Source organism: Salminus brasiliensis, chromosome 19 (genome assembly GCF_030463535.1).
Source record: "Salminus brasiliensis chromosome 19, fSalBra1.hap2, whole genome shotgun sequence".
Taxonomy (NCBI): domain Eukaryota; kingdom Metazoa; phylum Chordata; class Actinopteri; order Characiformes; family Bryconidae; genus Salminus; species Salminus brasiliensis.
The window spans coordinates 34,893,262-34,910,614 of record NC_132896.1 but is presented as its reverse complement, the minus strand read 5'-3'; the positions used below and the strand labels follow the sequence as shown (position 1 = coordinate 34,910,614).

Sequence of the window (17,353 nt, the reverse complement as noted above, 5' to 3'; positions counted from 1 at the left end):
CAATGAGCCTTCTGTGGCCTTTACCCTGTTGCCGGTTCACCTGTTTACCTGGTTGTCCTTCCTTGGAGCACTTTTGGTAGGTACTGACCACTGCATACCGGACTGAACACCCCACAAGATCTGATGCCTGACCCAGTCATTATCTAGAACATCAAGTCAAAGTGTCTCAGATTCTTACACTTGTCCATTTTTCCTGCTTCATCACCTTCATGATCTTCAAGAACTGACTGTTCACTCGCTGCCTAATATGTAGATCCACAGACAGATGTAGCCACTGGAACCAGATCATCATGTTATTCACTTCAGCTGAAGTGGTTTTAATGTTATGGCTGATTGGTGTATATTGGTGTATGTCATTGAATGGACAGCAGGTCAGAAAGAAAAGGCGACAGGAGGTTGCATGTGGCCCATTTGAGCCACTGGACTTTTACATTTTATTGGTTGATAAATTTTCACAAGCACAGGAGGAGCTCTGTATTCTCAGGCTTTACATGTGTGAATGCTTGTAAGTGGAAGATCATCAAAAGATACAGTTCTTATGGCAGTGTTTATTCGTACAACACTAACGAGCGTATCACCATCACCATCATCACCATCATCATCGCATTTATCGTCTCGATTATGGTCTGGACTGGTGATTTCTTTGATCCAGAGGTCAAAAAAATAAACATTAGAAGCATTTAAATATAATATTTAATTATAATATTCATATAATGCATTTTCCACATGCAAGATAATAATTGCTTAGCTTTGTGACGACATGTAAGAGATCAAAAATAAATAAAGTTAAAAATTTGGAGAGAAACGGCCTTTCGAAGCTAAATCAAACCAAAAGCATGGCTTTCGATTATTTACAGTACGTCAAAGTAACAGTGATAAATGCTGCTATTGCACAGATAGATGCTCTCTTTCTGTCTATAGGTCTCTCTCTCTTTCTCTCTCTCTTTAAATCTCTGTACAGAAGTGAGTATAGAACTGTTCTCTTTGATGCCTGAGGTTTGGAGAGGATGGAGGAGAATGGTGGAGGATGGATGAAGCTGAGTTGGGGTGTCGGGGTTTTGGTTTGTGGGGGGGTGGGGATGGTCAATCACAAGTACACGGACCAGTAGATGATGTTGAAGAAGAGGAAGGAGAAGGGGAAGAGGGCGCGAGAGTACAGGTCGATGCGTTTGGCGGCGGACGGGATGACCGGTTTGGGGGGCGGGGGCTTCTTGTTGTTTTTGGCCTGGGATTTCCCCATAGCGCTCCCCACCTCGATGGGCTTTCCGTAGCAGTCAAAGTTCGAAAGCTCAAAGTCCCGCGGCAGGGAGCCGACGATGCTGAAATCGTTGGAGCGCAAATCCGACTTGGAGGTGCACACCTTCTTACACCTGGTCTCGGTCACCTGGGGAAGAGAGAGACAGAGAGAGAGAGATGCAAAAGAAGATAATGTTGGATGATCAGTTCTGCCACTCCGACCCATCCCAAAAATAGTGCACGGAGCTCCATGATGACCTCAGAGAAGCCCGACAGCTCCACTGCTCCTCAGCCCAATGCTGGAGGGCTTTATACCTCTCTAGCCCACACTAGGCATTGAGCAAGTGGTGACCTTGGGTTCAGGCTCAGCTGCTCCAGATGGTTGTGAGTCAGAACTGTTTAAAAATGACCGAAATTAAAGATGAGCACGGGCTGCAGTGTGTTCTATAATCCGCTCTGTATATTATTGTATACTGTTTAGAAAGGAAGTACCCACTTGGCGTGTGGAACATGGAGTGGCGTCGGTTCTATTTAGGCCGTTCTGCTGCGCTGCTTCACTTAAACACAGACTGCCTCGAGGCGCCGCCAGAATTACTGTGGACAAAGAAAAGCTCTGAGGGGGAGAAAGATGCCGCTGGAGATGATTTAACCCTTAGTAGTCGTGGTTATCTCTGATAACAGCAGCATGTTTTCACTGATAGGAATCATTTCCGACTCAAAGCTCAGATTAATAATTTGGAAAACTCTGGGAAAAGCGCAGAGTCTAAACTTTCAGTCCAGACAACATTAGTGTTCGGGTCATTCCACGCCAACCTACCTGGGACTAGTCCATTGTGTGATGATGTCGGGTCAACAAGCCCCTCAAAAATGCTTTTTTGACCTATTGGACACATTCAGAACTGAATAAAATGAAAATTCGGACAGGATCAGTGTTACAAGGGGAGGTGGAGTAGTGTAACTTTACTACGGGACGAAAAATGATGACAGATTTTCACAGGATGAGCAATCACGGCTGAGATGGGAGTGGCTACTCGATTTACGCACTGCCATCACCTCCAAAAAAACCAACCCACTGATAGTAATAAGGAAAATTGTGCTTGGAAATTAGCGGCTACATGTTCATAACCGGTACTTAGGCTATAGGCTACGCTACACAGTGACTTCCCTAAAGCTGTCGTTGGTCCTTTGCTTGGTCTTCTAGATTTGACTGAGGTTTGTCTCATGCTTGTGAATGACCCAAGATGTCTGTGCCATGGACGACGAAGCTAATCACTCCTCCCTGAGCACCTCCATACTTTATAAAAGTCGCGAAAATCTCCTTTTCCACAGGTCATATCCATGGGAATATTTACCCATGTGTTGCTTCGCAAAGGATTTACATAAGCTGGGGTTATTTACCGCTGGGAGTCTTTACCGATGCGGGAGCGAGCAGTTCCAGAAAAATGATTGACATGGTGCCAGAATGCCCTACAGGTGTAAACAGTCTAAAATCACTGAGAAACTCTGGTAATAATGACATTACCCACCTCCTCATGTTGAACTACTCCCGGCGAATAGAGCTAAATTCATAGGTTTCAACTGACTGAAAAATTATAATTTAAACATGAAATATTGATAAAACCCTCAAATACAACCAACCATACAGACACCTCAACATGAATTTAAGTGATTTAAAGTAAAATACTTATCTAACTTTTGTTTTAATGCCCAGTTAACATTTCAGTTGGTCAGTCTGGTCACTCAGTCAGCAGCTAAACCCCATATTTAAGATGTGATTTCTAAACCTATGGGCTGAAATGTAAAAGTTAAATTGAGATATTATAAAATATACAGAGTTACAGGCATTAAACTGGAGCTTTTATTACATTTTCTTCAGAATGTGTCATCAGAATCCAGGATGTGATTGGACAGGTCCTACTTTCTTATAATAAGCAGGGTTTGGGTTCAACCAGGCCAGGTGGTTTTAAATACACAGTTAGAAGTATAAGATCTTTAAAGGGACTTTTGAAGGTTTTTTGAAATTTGAAACTAAAAAGAAACGTCTTAAGGTGCTTTCAGGAACCTTCAAGAAAAGTTCTTAGAAGCAAACAGTTCATTGAAGGTTCATCAAAGCACCTTCAGAGGTTCCTCCACAGTGTCAAACAGAAGAACCTCCAAAAGTTCCTCAATGATTTCATAATAGCTAGCACTGTTTACTGACCTATATTACCATTGGCTAGCACTGTTTACTGACCTATATTACCATTGGCTAGCACTGTTTACTGACCTATATTACCATTAGCTAGCACTGTTTCCTGACCTACATATTACCATTAGCTAGCATTATTTACTGACTTACATATTACCATTAGCTAGCACTGTTTACTCACCTACATATTACCATTAGCTAGCACTGTTTACTGATCTACATATTACCATTAGCTAGCACTGTTTACTGATCTACATATTACCATTAGCTAGAACTATTTACTAACCTCTTAAGGTGCTTTGAGGAACCTTCTTAGAAAGTTCTTAGAAGCAAACTGTTCTTTGAAGGTTCATCAAAGCACCTTAAGAGGTTCCTCCACAGTGTCAAACTGTAGAACCTCCAAAAGTTCCTCAATAATTTCATACTTTTAACAGTGTAGGTTGTTCTTTGCTTGGTAAAATGGTTTGGTTCTTAAATGGTTCTATTCTAAAAATGGGTTCAGTATTCTTCAGCTTTTTAAATGCCATATAAAATATATATCATTTTGTATGATCTTGTTTTGCAGACAGAAAGAAAAACCTGTCCAGAATGTACAATTATAACTTAATTAATATTTTTCAATTACATTTAAATAATGAATCAAAAACGACTACAATACTGCCAGACTTTAAGGGGTTAATGTCCTGTAGGTGCAGGTGAGGGTCAGTAAACTAACCACTCCACAGTCTCCTGAAACAGCTGCAGAAGGCTGTCTCTGGTGTACAGTGGAGGGTTTGGGCTGAATGTTGAGCTGTGTTGGAAATGCGCTCGGGACTCTCCCTCTGGGGTTAATTTAAGGCTTATAATAGAGCGGTATAGAGCGCATTACTCAGCTCATTTCTCCTGTCTGTCAGTCAGCTCCGGGTACACACTGCCACTGTGGCCGGCCGCCTTTCTGCAGACATAACACACTGGCAGCTTCATCTGTAGCACAATAAGCCAGTCTGAGGTGATGATTTACACTTCACACGCTGACCGTTAGCAATGCTGGATACCAGGACTGCCCCGATACCACAGAGGAGCCTGAATATAGCCTATATTTCACTATTAGCTAGCACTGTTTACTGACCTAAAATACCATTATCTAGAACTGTTTACTGACCTATAATACCATTATCTAGAACTGTTCACTGACCTATAATACCATTATCTAGAACTGTTTACTGACCTATAATACCATTATCTAGCACTGTTTACTGACCTATAATACCATTATCTAGAACTGTTTACTGACCTATAATACCATTATCTAGAACTGTTTACTGACCTATATTACCATTATCTAGAACTGTTTACTGACCTATAATACCATTATCTAGAACTGTTTACTGACCTATAATACCATTATCTAGAACTGTTTACTGACCTATAATACTATTATCTAGAACTGTTTACTGACCTATAATACCATTATCTAGCACTGTTTACTGACCTATAATACCATTATCTAGAACTGTTTACTGACCTATAATACCATTATCTAGAACTGTTTACTGACCTATAATACCATTATCTAGAACTGTTCACTGACCTATAATACCATTATCTAGAACTGTTTACTGACCTATAATACCATTATCTAGCACTGTTTACTGACCTATAATACCATTAGCTAGCACTGTTTACTGACCTATAATACCATTATCTAGAACTGTTTACTGACCTATAATACCATTATCTAGCACTGTTTACTGACCTATAATACCATTAGCTAGCACTGTTTACTGACCTATAATACCATTATCTAGAACTGTTTACTGACCTATAATACCATTATCTAGAACTGTTTACTGACCTATATTACCATTATCTAGAACTGTTTACTGACCTATAATAACATTATCTAGAACTGTTTACTGACCTATAATACCATTATCTAGAACTGTTTACTGACCTATAATACCATTAGCTAGAACTGTTTACTGACCTATAATACCATTATCTTGAACTGTTTACTGACCTATATTACCATTATCTAGAACTGTTTACTGACCTATATTACCATTATCTAGAACTGTTTACTGACCTATAATACCATTATCTAGAACTGTTTACTGACCTATAATACCATTAGCTAGCACTGTTTACTGACCTATAATACCATTAGCTAGCACTGTTTACTGACCTACATATGACCATTAGCTAGCACTGTTTCCTGACCTATATATGACCATTAGCTAGCACTGTTTCCTGACCTATATATGACCATTAGCTAGCACTGTTTACTGACCTATATATGACCATTAGCTAGCACTGTTTACTGACCTATATATGACCATTAGCTAGCACTGTTTCCTGACCTATATATGACCATTAGCTTGCACTGTTTACTGACCTATAATACCATTAGCTAGCACTGTTTACTGACCTATTTATGACCATTAGCTAGCACTGTTTACTGACCTACATATGACCATTAGCTAGCACTGTTTACTGACCTATATATGACCATTAGCTAGCACTGTTTACTGACCTATATATGACCATTAGCTAGCACTGTTTACTGACCTACATATGACCATTAGCTAGCACTGTTTACTGACCTATATATGACCATTAGCTAGCACTGTTTCCTGACCTATATATGACCATTAGCTAGCACTGTTTCCTGACCTATATATGACCATTAGCTAGCACTGTTTCCTGACCTATATATGACCATTAGCTAGCACTGTTTACTGACCTATATATGACCATTAGCTAGCACTGTTTCCTGACCTATATATGACCATTAGCTAGCACTGTTTACTGACCTACATATGACCATTAGCTAGCACTGTTTACTGACCTATATATGACCATTAGCTAGCACTGTTTACTGACCTATATATGACCATTAGCTAGAACTGTTTCCTGACCTATATATGACCATTAGCTAGAACTGTTTACTGACCTATATATGACCATTAGCTAGCCTACATCTCACTCTCAGTGATAGGCTACATATTGCCATTAGTTAACAGTGTGTTATCTAGCCTCACATCACTGTTAGCTAGCCTATATATCATCATTAAAAAGCACTGTTGGCTAGTTTGAACTAATATTTCTACATAAACTGAACTTCTAATGTGTTTCCTCATTATTTTAAATTCATTAAACCTTTTATTTTAATAAAGCAACCTTAGCCTACATATGACCTATTTGCACTATTTGCCATGTCCATCCTCAGAGCCAAAACAACTAGGGAGACTGAACTTAGACTAAATGAATGTACTGTATAAATGGTGCCGCCCTAACCCGGCTGTCTGGACCAGAGTGTGTGTATCCCGGTGAACATCGACCCCCTGCAGGGGAGAGAGCAGCATGTCTGCTGTGTGTTTAATCTTCACGGTTAGGGTCAGTTCTCTGCCCTCTGTTTATCGGTTACTGTGGAATATGCGTGAAGGACGTTCAGCATCAGCTGAACTGTAAACTGTGAATCATCCATCACGTAACAGGATGGAAGAACAGCGTCTCTGAAACTCTAAATATATACTGCACTCTGTTTACCGGGTCTGCCATGTTCTCCCCGTACCCTTCAGTCTGCGCTGATTGTCAGGAATCATGCGTCTTTGTTTAAGCGTGTCTTAAAATAGGCAGCTGGAGTGGATGACACACCATTAAAGTAGAGCTGTCGTCTGGAGCGGCCGGGGCCACGCGTGAGCGCTGCTTAAACTGCTGGCGGTTCGGTGCGAGTAAATGAGATTAGCAGAAAGAGAGGAAACACTGCCTTAAGAGTCCGATTTAACATCTGTGACAAAATATCAGCGCTGTCATGCAAAACACCTCATATGCATCGTCATGTTTTCAATTTTTGACACAGTGTGAATCTGGCAGTCGTTCTTAATATTACGTCAAAATGTCGTGATAAGTGGACCAATAGAAATGCTCCTGAATAACTACTATTTTGGAGATACAAGGTTTTAAGGGCAGCGACAACATACAGATGTGCAAATGCACACACAGCTTGTCTAATCTCTGTAGATAAGAAGTACTGCCAATAGAATAGGACTCTCTGGAGCAGATCAACATTGATGACCCTATTGGCTCCATGCTGCCTAATAATGCCAGGCGTGGGCTAGAGGGGTATAAAGCCCCCCAGCATTGAGGAGCTGTGGAGCAGTGGAGGAACTGTGTTCTCTGGAATGATGGTGGTGGAGCTCCATCCAGTACTTTTGGGATGAGTTGAGGATGATGAGGTGGGGTGGTGATCATCATCGAACATCCTGACCTCACTAACGCTCTCTTGTTGCTGAATGCAATCAAATTCTGACAGCAATGCTCCTCCTCCAAAATCTAGTAGAAAGTCTTCTTCTCTGGACAGTAGAGACAGTTACTCCAACAAAAGCAGGATTGAACCTTTGATTTCAGAAAAGAGAATGAATGTGCAGGTGTCCCAATACTTTTGTCCATAAATATATCTGTTCATATATATATATATATATATGTGTGTGTGTGTGTGTGTGTGTGTGTGCACAAAGACTGGATGGATGGTTGTAAAATAAAGATTTCCAAGGATTTGTCTTCTTAATGACACTGTTTGCAGTTCTTAGGCTGAATCTCAAATCACTTTCTGCTCCCTACATAGTAAACTACACATAGTGGGCCATAGCATTAGTGGTTTCGGGCCCAGGAAGGGCATTACATGTCAAACTAAGAGCCCATTTGGGATTCAGCCCTGGCACACAAAGCTCTACTGGACATACTGTGCACTATCTGGGTGTAGAAGCCATTGTTTCAGGACAGAGTGCACTAGGGAGGAGGGGCTCTTCTTGGGATACAGCCTTAGTTTAATGTTTAGGTCATGTAAAGGTTCATTCATGTGATTGTGCTGAGTCAGTCGCATCTGTACTGATATTGGCTGCTCGATACATCAAATGAAATCAGGTTTTTATGACAAAGAATGATAAAGTTAGCATAAAGCTAGCATGCTAGCGCTACACACTAGCCGCTACCCTTTGTGCATCTGACCTGTAGTGTACTGACATGCAGTGGTGTGCCGCCAGTGCCGTTCAGGGTGTTGATCTTGGCCGGAGTCTTCCCTTCCGCCTTCTCTCTGGTGGCCATCCGGGCCTTCTCGGCCTCCACCAGCTTGGGGCTGTTGAGCATCACCTGGACCACGGCGTACTCCACCAGAGAGGCGAAGCCAAACAGCAGGCAGGCGATCAGCCAGATATCTATGGCCTTTACATAGGAAACCTTGGGCAGCTCGGAGGCCAGAGACGTGCACTCGGATGAGAGCGAGAGCACAGACAGGATGCCTGTGGAGGAGAGAGAGAGAGTAGAGACGTGTTCAGTATGGCCATATGTACACCAATTAGCACCATACACTATTTGGACAAAAGTATTGGGACACCTGCTCATTCATTGTTTCTTCTGAGTATTAAAAAGGGACGACCCTGCTTCTGTTGGAGTAACTGTCTCTACTGTCCAGAGAAGAAGAAGGCTTTCTACTAGATTTTGGAGGGGCATTGCTGTGAGCATTTGATTGCATTCAGTGACAGGAGTGTTAGAGGGGTCAGGATGTTGGATGATGATCACCACCCCACCTCATCATCCCAAACTCCTCAACTCATCCCAAAAGTACTGGATTGAGCACCAACTGTTCCACTGCTCCACAGCTCCTCAATGCTGGGGGGCTTTATACCCCTCTAGCTCACGCCTGGCATTATTAGGCAGCATGATGCCAATAGGCTCATGATGTTTATCTGCTACAGAGAGTCCTATTTTATTGGCAATAAGTTGTCATGGCAACTGTCTTTGCTAAAGAACCCTTAATGGTTTCAGACTGTTGATGGTTCTGTTGTACGCAGAACCTCTGCATTTGCTAAAGAATCCTCATTGCTTTTAGATGGTCCACGCTGTCGCTGTTCTACATACGGTATGCAGAACCACCATCTTGGCTAAAGAACCTTTAATGCATTCCGGTGGTTAATAGAACCATGCTGTCAACTCAATGTTCTGGCTAAAGAACCTTTAATGGATTCCAATGGTTGATGTTCTCATGGTTCTTTATACACAGAACCACTTCATTTAAAGAACCCGTGCATTGAAATAGTGTAAAGAATAGGCATATTACATAACATACACACACACACACACACACACACAGATACAAAACAACACTGGCGGATGACTAACCTGAGTGTGTATGGAGCTAAAGCCATACACAGGCGTATTATGGGATGGCACAGTGGGTCTGTTTGTCTGAAACCGACAGGAGGTAGACAAAATGGTGGTTTTGAAATGGAGGTGACAAAATGGGTCAGGTAATTGGTGTCCATGGTGAGATCACACAACCTGCTGTGATTCACACACACACACACACACACACACACACACACACACACACACACACACACACACACAGGGTTTTACAGGTAATTCAGCATGCGCCTGCAAGATTAGACTGAACCTTGTAAACTACCAACCACCATTAAGGTGTTCAAAATCACACACACACACACACACACACACACACACACACACACAAACACACAAACACACACACACACACACAAACACACACACAAACACAGTACCAGTCAAAAGTTTAGACAAGATCATTTCCAGGTTTAATAAGATTTTGATTGATTCAATTTTCAATCTTTTATATGTTTAAACAGTCAGATCTCTGATTATGGCTCAAACTAAAACATACTTATCCAGGCGTCTCCCAGTAGAAAAGCCCACACTCTAGAACCCAGGTCTTTAAATGTGGACCTTGAATCCAGGTTCTGGTGCTGGATTTAGTTCTCCCTGGAAGTTCAGGGAACAGTTAGTAACTGACTGACTGTTTTTTCACACCTGGACTTACAAAGTCCAGATTTGAAGAACTGGACTCCAGAGATAATAAATAAAATAAGAAAGTAAAATATAAATAAAAGAAACGAAAAGAAAAAATAATAAAGAAAAAAAAAAAATATATATATATATATAATATATATATAATTCAAGTGTGGGCGTGTCCATAGCACAAGCCCCACATCTGGTTTGCTGTTACAATGCTTTAGATGCCTAGCTCTGATCATTGCCAGTGGTCTCAGTTGAAGCCGATAAGCGAGAGACGGTGGGATGAGAGCGAGGGCTGTATTGATGGTTTACCCACATGGTATTAATATTCAATACTGTAATTAAAATGATAAACCTTTAATAACTATTATTCTAAACTATCCTCTACATTTTGGTAAATCTGGTGTTGGTGAAGATCTTCAAAACTAGTCGCTTTAGACCCTACTCCTTTTACTGCATGTTAATGTAACAAGACTGGCTTGGCTTGTCGCGCACAAGGGGGCGCTAATAGTGCTTAAATAGATATTTATGTGCTTCATTTTAATGACACTGCGTGTTCCTGTATTTCGAGACATTTCAAAGCATTTTTTTTAATTGGTCAGTTCATTATGAAATATTCACATTACAATGTGAAGAACAACTAAAGTTTCAATAAATAAATTAAATAAATAAGAAATAGCGGTTTACATCTAAAGGTTAAATAATAATTCAATAATTTCAGTCAATATAATTTTAAATTGATGTTTAACATTTGTATTTTATTCTGTGGTAGCTTTATTGCTGGGCAGAAATACCGTATTACTCACATTTTAATAATATAATGAAATAATATTATATGATGTAGCTTATTAGAATATAATAATACATTACAACTAATTTTTTTTCATTTTGTAAGAGGCAATCCTCATGCTAAATGGCTCAACTAAAGTTTTCCCTCTCACTGGGAGATTTTAAAGTATGAATCCTGATGATGCCATGATCACAGAGAATTATCAGTAATATCATCACCTGTATCAACAAAATCAGCCAAAATTATCTGCAATCAAATTATCAGTCAAGCTCTTTTTACAATTATTACAATTATTTATTTATTATTTTTATATATATATTTGTATTTACTCATAAACACTGATAATCAAAATTTTATCAAAATGTTTTTTTAAAAATATCACATATATCAAACTTCTGGAGCTGTCAGTTCAGCACTGGAGTAAAAACATGAGCTTTCAGGAGGACAGTAGGGATGGATGAGATGGATGCAGGTAAATGAGGGACATGAGACACATATACAGATACGTGAGATGATTAAAGGATGCAGGAACAGCAGTAGGACCAGGCTGGAGGTTCGGAGTCCATACCCAGAGGCACCCGAGCAGCACTGGCGTCCGGGTTTATCCAGAAGGAGAGCCAGGAGAGCACCACGATGAGCAAGGTAGGGGCGTACACTCCCATCATGTAGAATCCCACCTGCCTCCTCAGAGTGAAAATCACCTCCACACAGGTGTAGTAACCTGGAGAACATCAGCACAGAGGTTAATTACACATTTAGCAGAGCATGCTTTCATTTTTTCATTATTACCTGTAATAGTAGAGTCGAAGAGGAGATACACTATATGGACAAAAGTATTGGGACACCTGCTCATCGTTATTAAAAAGAGTTTAACCTGCTCTTTTTCAGGAAAGACTTTCTACTAGACTACTAGACTAATGTCAGACGTGGGCTAGAGAAGTGTAAAGCCCCCCAGCATTGAGGAGCTGTGGAGCAGTGGAAGAACTGTGTTCTCTGGAATGATGGTGGTGGAGCTCCATCCAGTACTTTTGGGATGAGTTGTGGATGAGGTGGGATGATGGTCACTCATTCAACATCCTGACCTCACTAAAGCACTCTTTAGCCTCTAAGCCTCACTCTTTTTAATACCAGAAGATTTCAGAAGAAATTATGAGTGAGCAGGTGTCCCAATACTTTTGTCCAGAGAGTGCAGTTCTGTGGGGGTCTGTAGAGTCTGTGGAAAGGGTCTCTAGTTGCCAAAAAGTTTGAGTCCCTCTGCTTTAGGAAACGGTACAGTGCATTTTTGAGAGTGTGTCTAGGAGAAACTCTCAGGAAGTGAAGAAATGGTAAATAAGATAAGAAATGACACCCAAACGAAGCTTAATGAGGATAAGGCTCTGTACAACAGAGAGATAACAACTTTCTTTGTGGCCGACGACGACAAACGAAGGATAACCGAACCCTTTCATCTCGTTCATCAAAAGACTCTTTCATTTAGTCTCACAATGAAAAACACATTTTTGACCATTAAATAAAAGAACCAATTGCACTGATTCTGTTGTCGGGGGTCTCGGCTTGAACAGCTATAACAGCACACACACACACACACACACACACACAAACGCAACACATTTTCCCAAAGAAAAGACCTTATCCTCATCACGCTTCAACGATCACGCTACATTCCCTCTCTGAATCTCTTTCAGACGGTGAATCGGCTTCGCTTTTTCAGAAACGCTCGATAAAAGCCGAGCACTCTGGCTAATGCAGCCGCCGGCGCTCGTCTTTCTTTGTCTTTAATTGGTCGGATGAAGAGGTGCTCAATCTCCCACCAAAGCCCACAGCCTTTGGTAATTCCCTCGCTGCCTGGGGCCTGTCTCCACTTCTCCACACTGTCCTGTGACTGCTCTGGGAGCGGAGGCTGACCGCCAGCAGCAAAATGCCCCTGCTGTGTGATCACATACTGCTGCTCATGAAGCTGTTCTACGATCTGATTGGCTGATTATTCACCCATCTCAAATATGATGATCTGAATGTGATGAAAAGTTGTATTTATGGTCCGGTTTCACATAAAGAAACACTTTTAGAATATTTTTGTGTTTGCATATATATATATATATATATATATATATATATTATTTTACATTATTATATAATAATTTGTGTTGTGTGCATTTTTAGCATCACCGTAGCAATTCATACTGTAATACTTGTCACCAAGAACTGTAGTAAAACTGTGAGCTTAACTTATTAAAGCTTAAAATAATACTTTAAATGTTGTTATTATTATTATATTAGATTATATTAGATTAAATTAAATTAAATTATGCACCTTACTAATAGGTATTATATCATAACATGGCTTATAATGTAATAACGAGCATTAATTACAGTTCATGAAATACCATTTTACCATATTTTATTGATAATATTATGTTTTTATATTATTGGAAATGTGTTACATTTCAGGTTGGTCATTTGTAATACACTGTAGTGACAAAAGTATTGGGACACCTCATTTATTGTTTCTTCTTTTAAAAAAAAATACTTAAATGCATCCAAAGGTTTATCCTAGCATCCAAGGAAGAATTTCTACTAGATTTTGGAGCATCGCTATAGGGATTTAACTCCTATTCAACAACTCATCTCGTTAAGTTCAACTTAAGTTCTCCTAAATCTGCTAATGATTATCAACAGAGTCTTGAAAAATTATTTGATCAAATAAAAATGTGACTGCAGTGTGACTGTAAGAATAAAATGACATCATATTTATAACCCTGCTCGTACCTGTGCCGGCATAGTATTTGGTGCAATTTCCATATTCGATATCCTCCTGCCTGATATCAAACTGAGGCAGAGCAATTTCGTCCATCTGCACCGGATCTCCAGACTGCCACATGAACTGCAGATCGTCTGTGGTGTAGCCGACTGCACACACACACACACACACACACACACACATTAATACACTTACAGTCTGACAATAGTAATTGTGGAATTACTTTAAATCAGTATGAATCTACAATGTACAGTTTTTTAATGGTCTGATAATAATAATGATTATAATAGTGTATTAATTCCAATCCAGTATGAATCTGCAGTGTGTGTAGATAATGATTGTGTAGTGATTTTAATCCAGTATGAATCTGCAGTGTGTGTAGATCATAATTGTGGTGTTTAATCCAGTATGAATCTGCAGTGTGTGTAGATCATAATTGTGGTGTTTAATCCAGTATGAATCTGCAGTGTGTGTAGATCATAATTGTGGAGTTTAATCCAGTATGAATCTGCAGTGTGTGTAGATAATGAAGTGCTTTTCACTGCATATTCACGTACAGCTCTCCAGCTGCATCTTGCATCTCTGGGTGTCCATGGGGAAGAGGGTCAGATCCAGTGGACAGGAGAGAGTGACCGACAGCCTGCGGAAGGAAGACAGGAGTGTATTAGAGAAGAAGCAGTTATGCCTGTTTCTGAGGACCATACAGAACATTTATAGCTATAGCCTTGATGAAAGTCAAGGGTATTGATCGATTAATCGACCATTTGTTGATTAATTCACACGACTTATATATGTTTTTGCAGGTCTATTAAGACCCATTCATGACATCATTTATAGGCTCATTTTTTGTGTTCCTCATACAGACTATCGATTAGGCGATTGATTATATAAGAACTGATTAATTATCAAAAACAATGGACAGATAATTCTATTAATCAAAGGATCAGTTGTGATAACCCTATAAACTAAAGTCTAAATGCTTGATTTCCTAAGATCATCCATCCTTTTAAACGGCTGGTGGCCCACCGGCGGGCCTAAGGATTTATTGCACACTTCTATTAACAAGGAAAAGCCCCCCCAGTCTGCACAGAAGTGTAATAAGTGTGTAATAAGCTTTAGAATCTTAATGATCTCATCACTGCGGGGGCACAATTATTTAATCAATAAAACCATGTTCCTCCACATAAAAATAAAGGTGGTACAATGGACTTTCTGGAGCAGATAAACATGACCCTATTGGCTCCATACTGCCTAATAATGCCAGGCGTGGGCTAGAGGGGTATAAAGCCCCCCAGCATTGAGGAGCTGTGGAGCAGTGGAAGAACTGTGTTCTCTGGAATGATGGTGGAGGAGCTCCATCCAGTACTTTTGGGATGAGTTGGGGATAATGAGGTGGTAATTATGACCATCCAACATCCTGTCCTCAATGCAATCAAATCCTCACAGCAATGCTCTTCCAAAATCTAGTAGAAAGCCTTCCTCCCTGGACAGTAGAGACAGTTACTCCAACAAAAGCAGAATCAACTGTTTTTAATAACATTGATTTTAGAAGAAACAAGGAATAAGTAGGTATCCCAATACTTTTGTCCATGTAGTGTAGCTCTCCTACAGTCGGTATTATCACCCTACGGTTCATGTCTGAAGCGGCTTTGAGCTGAATGTGCTTCTGATCACGACGCAGGTTGCTCCTCTTCAGAGCACTTCCAGATTTCACTGATTGCCGACATAAAACATCTCCCAACTGCTGGATAAATTCTTAATGCGCCTCTTCCTCATCGCGCATGTTTATTTAAAGCTCCACATTTGCACATGAAAGCCTTTCGCTTTCCTCCTGTCACACAACGAGCGCAGCCATCGATGCTGTTCGAGGGTCGCTTTTGCGCTCACACAGCCTCCTTAACACCAACCACAGGATGGGAAACGGAGATCGGGAAAGGGACGAGGCCTGTGTTTCAGGAAGACGGAGGAGAAGTCATGAGAAACAGTAATTACGGGGGTTTACTGTAAACTCTGCATCGCTGAATACAGCCCTCCTCCACAGGTGGTGTTTTAGGAGGGCCGGACGTCCAGCTCAGAGCAGCTCAGGGATAACTGTGGAGTTTAGGGTTTTTTAAGCTTCTCCTTCTCCGGTCTATAAACATACAGAATACAACGCTCAATTTAAAAAGAAAAGGAATGAAACTGCTCCTGATTCACTGTATCACCTTCTACACTTTACTGTACCACCTTCATTACTGTATCACCTTCTACACCTTACTGTATCACCTTCATTACTGTATCACCACCTCTAGTTTACTGTATCACCTTCATTACTGTATCACCACCTATAGTTTACTGTATCACCTTCATTACTGTATCACCATCTACATTTTACTGTATCACCTTCATTACTGTATCACCACCTATAGTTTACTGTATCACCTTCATTACTGTATCACCACCTATAGTTTACTGTATCACCTTCATTACTGTATCCCCATAATTACTGTATCACCATCATTACTGTATCCCCATCTACACTTTACTGTATCACCTTCATTACTGTATCACCATCTACACTTTACTGTATCACCATCATTACTGTATCCCCATCATTACTGTATCACCACCTATAGTTTACTGTATCACCATCATTACTGTATCACCATCTACACTTTACTGTATCACCTTCATTACTGTATCCCCATCATTACTGTATCACCACCTATAGTTTACTGTATCACCTTCATTACTGTATCACCTTCTACACTTTACTGTATCACCTTCATTACTGTATCACCACCTATAGTTTACTGTATCACCTTCATTACTGTATCACCATCTACATTTTACTGTATCACCTTCATTACTGTATCACCACCTATAGTTTACTGTATCACCTTCATTACTGTATCCCCATAATTACTGTATCACCATCATTACTGTATCCCCATCTACACTTTACTGTATCACCATCTACACTTTACTGTATCACCATCATTACTGTATCCCCATCATTACTGTATCACCACCTATAGTTTACTGTATCACCATCATTACTGTATCACCATCTACACTTTACTGTATCACCTTCATTACTGTATCACCTTCATTACTGTATCACCACCTATAGTTTACTGTATCACCTTCATTACTGTATCCCCATCTACACTTTACTGTATCACCTTCATTACTGTATCACCTTCATTACTGTATCCCCATCTACACTTTACTGTATCACCTTTATTACTGTATCACCATCATTACTGTATCACCTTCTACACTTTACTGTATCACCTTCATTACTGTATCCCCATCATTACTGTATCACCTTCATTACTGTATCCCCATCTACACTTTACTGTATCACCTTCATTACTGTATCACCTTCATTACTGTATCCCCATCTACACTTTACTGTATCACCTTTATTACTGTATCACCATCATTACTGTATCACCATCATTACTGTATCACCTTCTACACTTTACTGTATCACCTTCATTACTGTATCCCCATCATTACTGTATCCCCATCTACACTTTACTGTATCACCTTTATTACTGTATCACCTTCATTACTGCATCACCTT

At 40.2% G+C, this 17,353-nt stretch overlaps 1 protein-coding gene across 3 annotated transcripts in view; it reads right to left on the bottom strand.

The window, feature by feature from the left end:
- Positions 1 to 396: 396 nt before the first annotated feature.
- The window catches only part of glrbb (glycine receptor, beta b), a 35,505-nt gene continuing 18,548 nt past the window's right edge, over positions 397 to 17,353 (bottom strand). For 2 of the 3 annotated variants that reach the window (XM_072663574.1, XM_072663572.1), the window contains exons 6-10: positions 14,340 to 14,422; positions 13,791 to 13,931; positions 11,593 to 11,745; positions 8,414 to 8,703; positions 397 to 1,384 (exon numbers count right to left, since the gene is read on the bottom strand). In XM_072663574.1, the coding sequence (XP_072519675.1) occupies positions 1,088 to 1,384; positions 8,414 to 8,703; positions 11,593 to 11,745; positions 13,791 to 13,931; positions 14,340 to 14,422 (964 nt within the window). In that variant the 3' untranslated portion in view covers positions 397 to 1,087. The remainder of the gene's footprint in view (positions 1,385 to 8,413; positions 8,704 to 11,592; positions 11,746 to 13,790; positions 13,932 to 14,339; positions 14,423 to 17,353) is intronic. The other variant, XM_072663573.1, reaches the window with a different exon arrangement.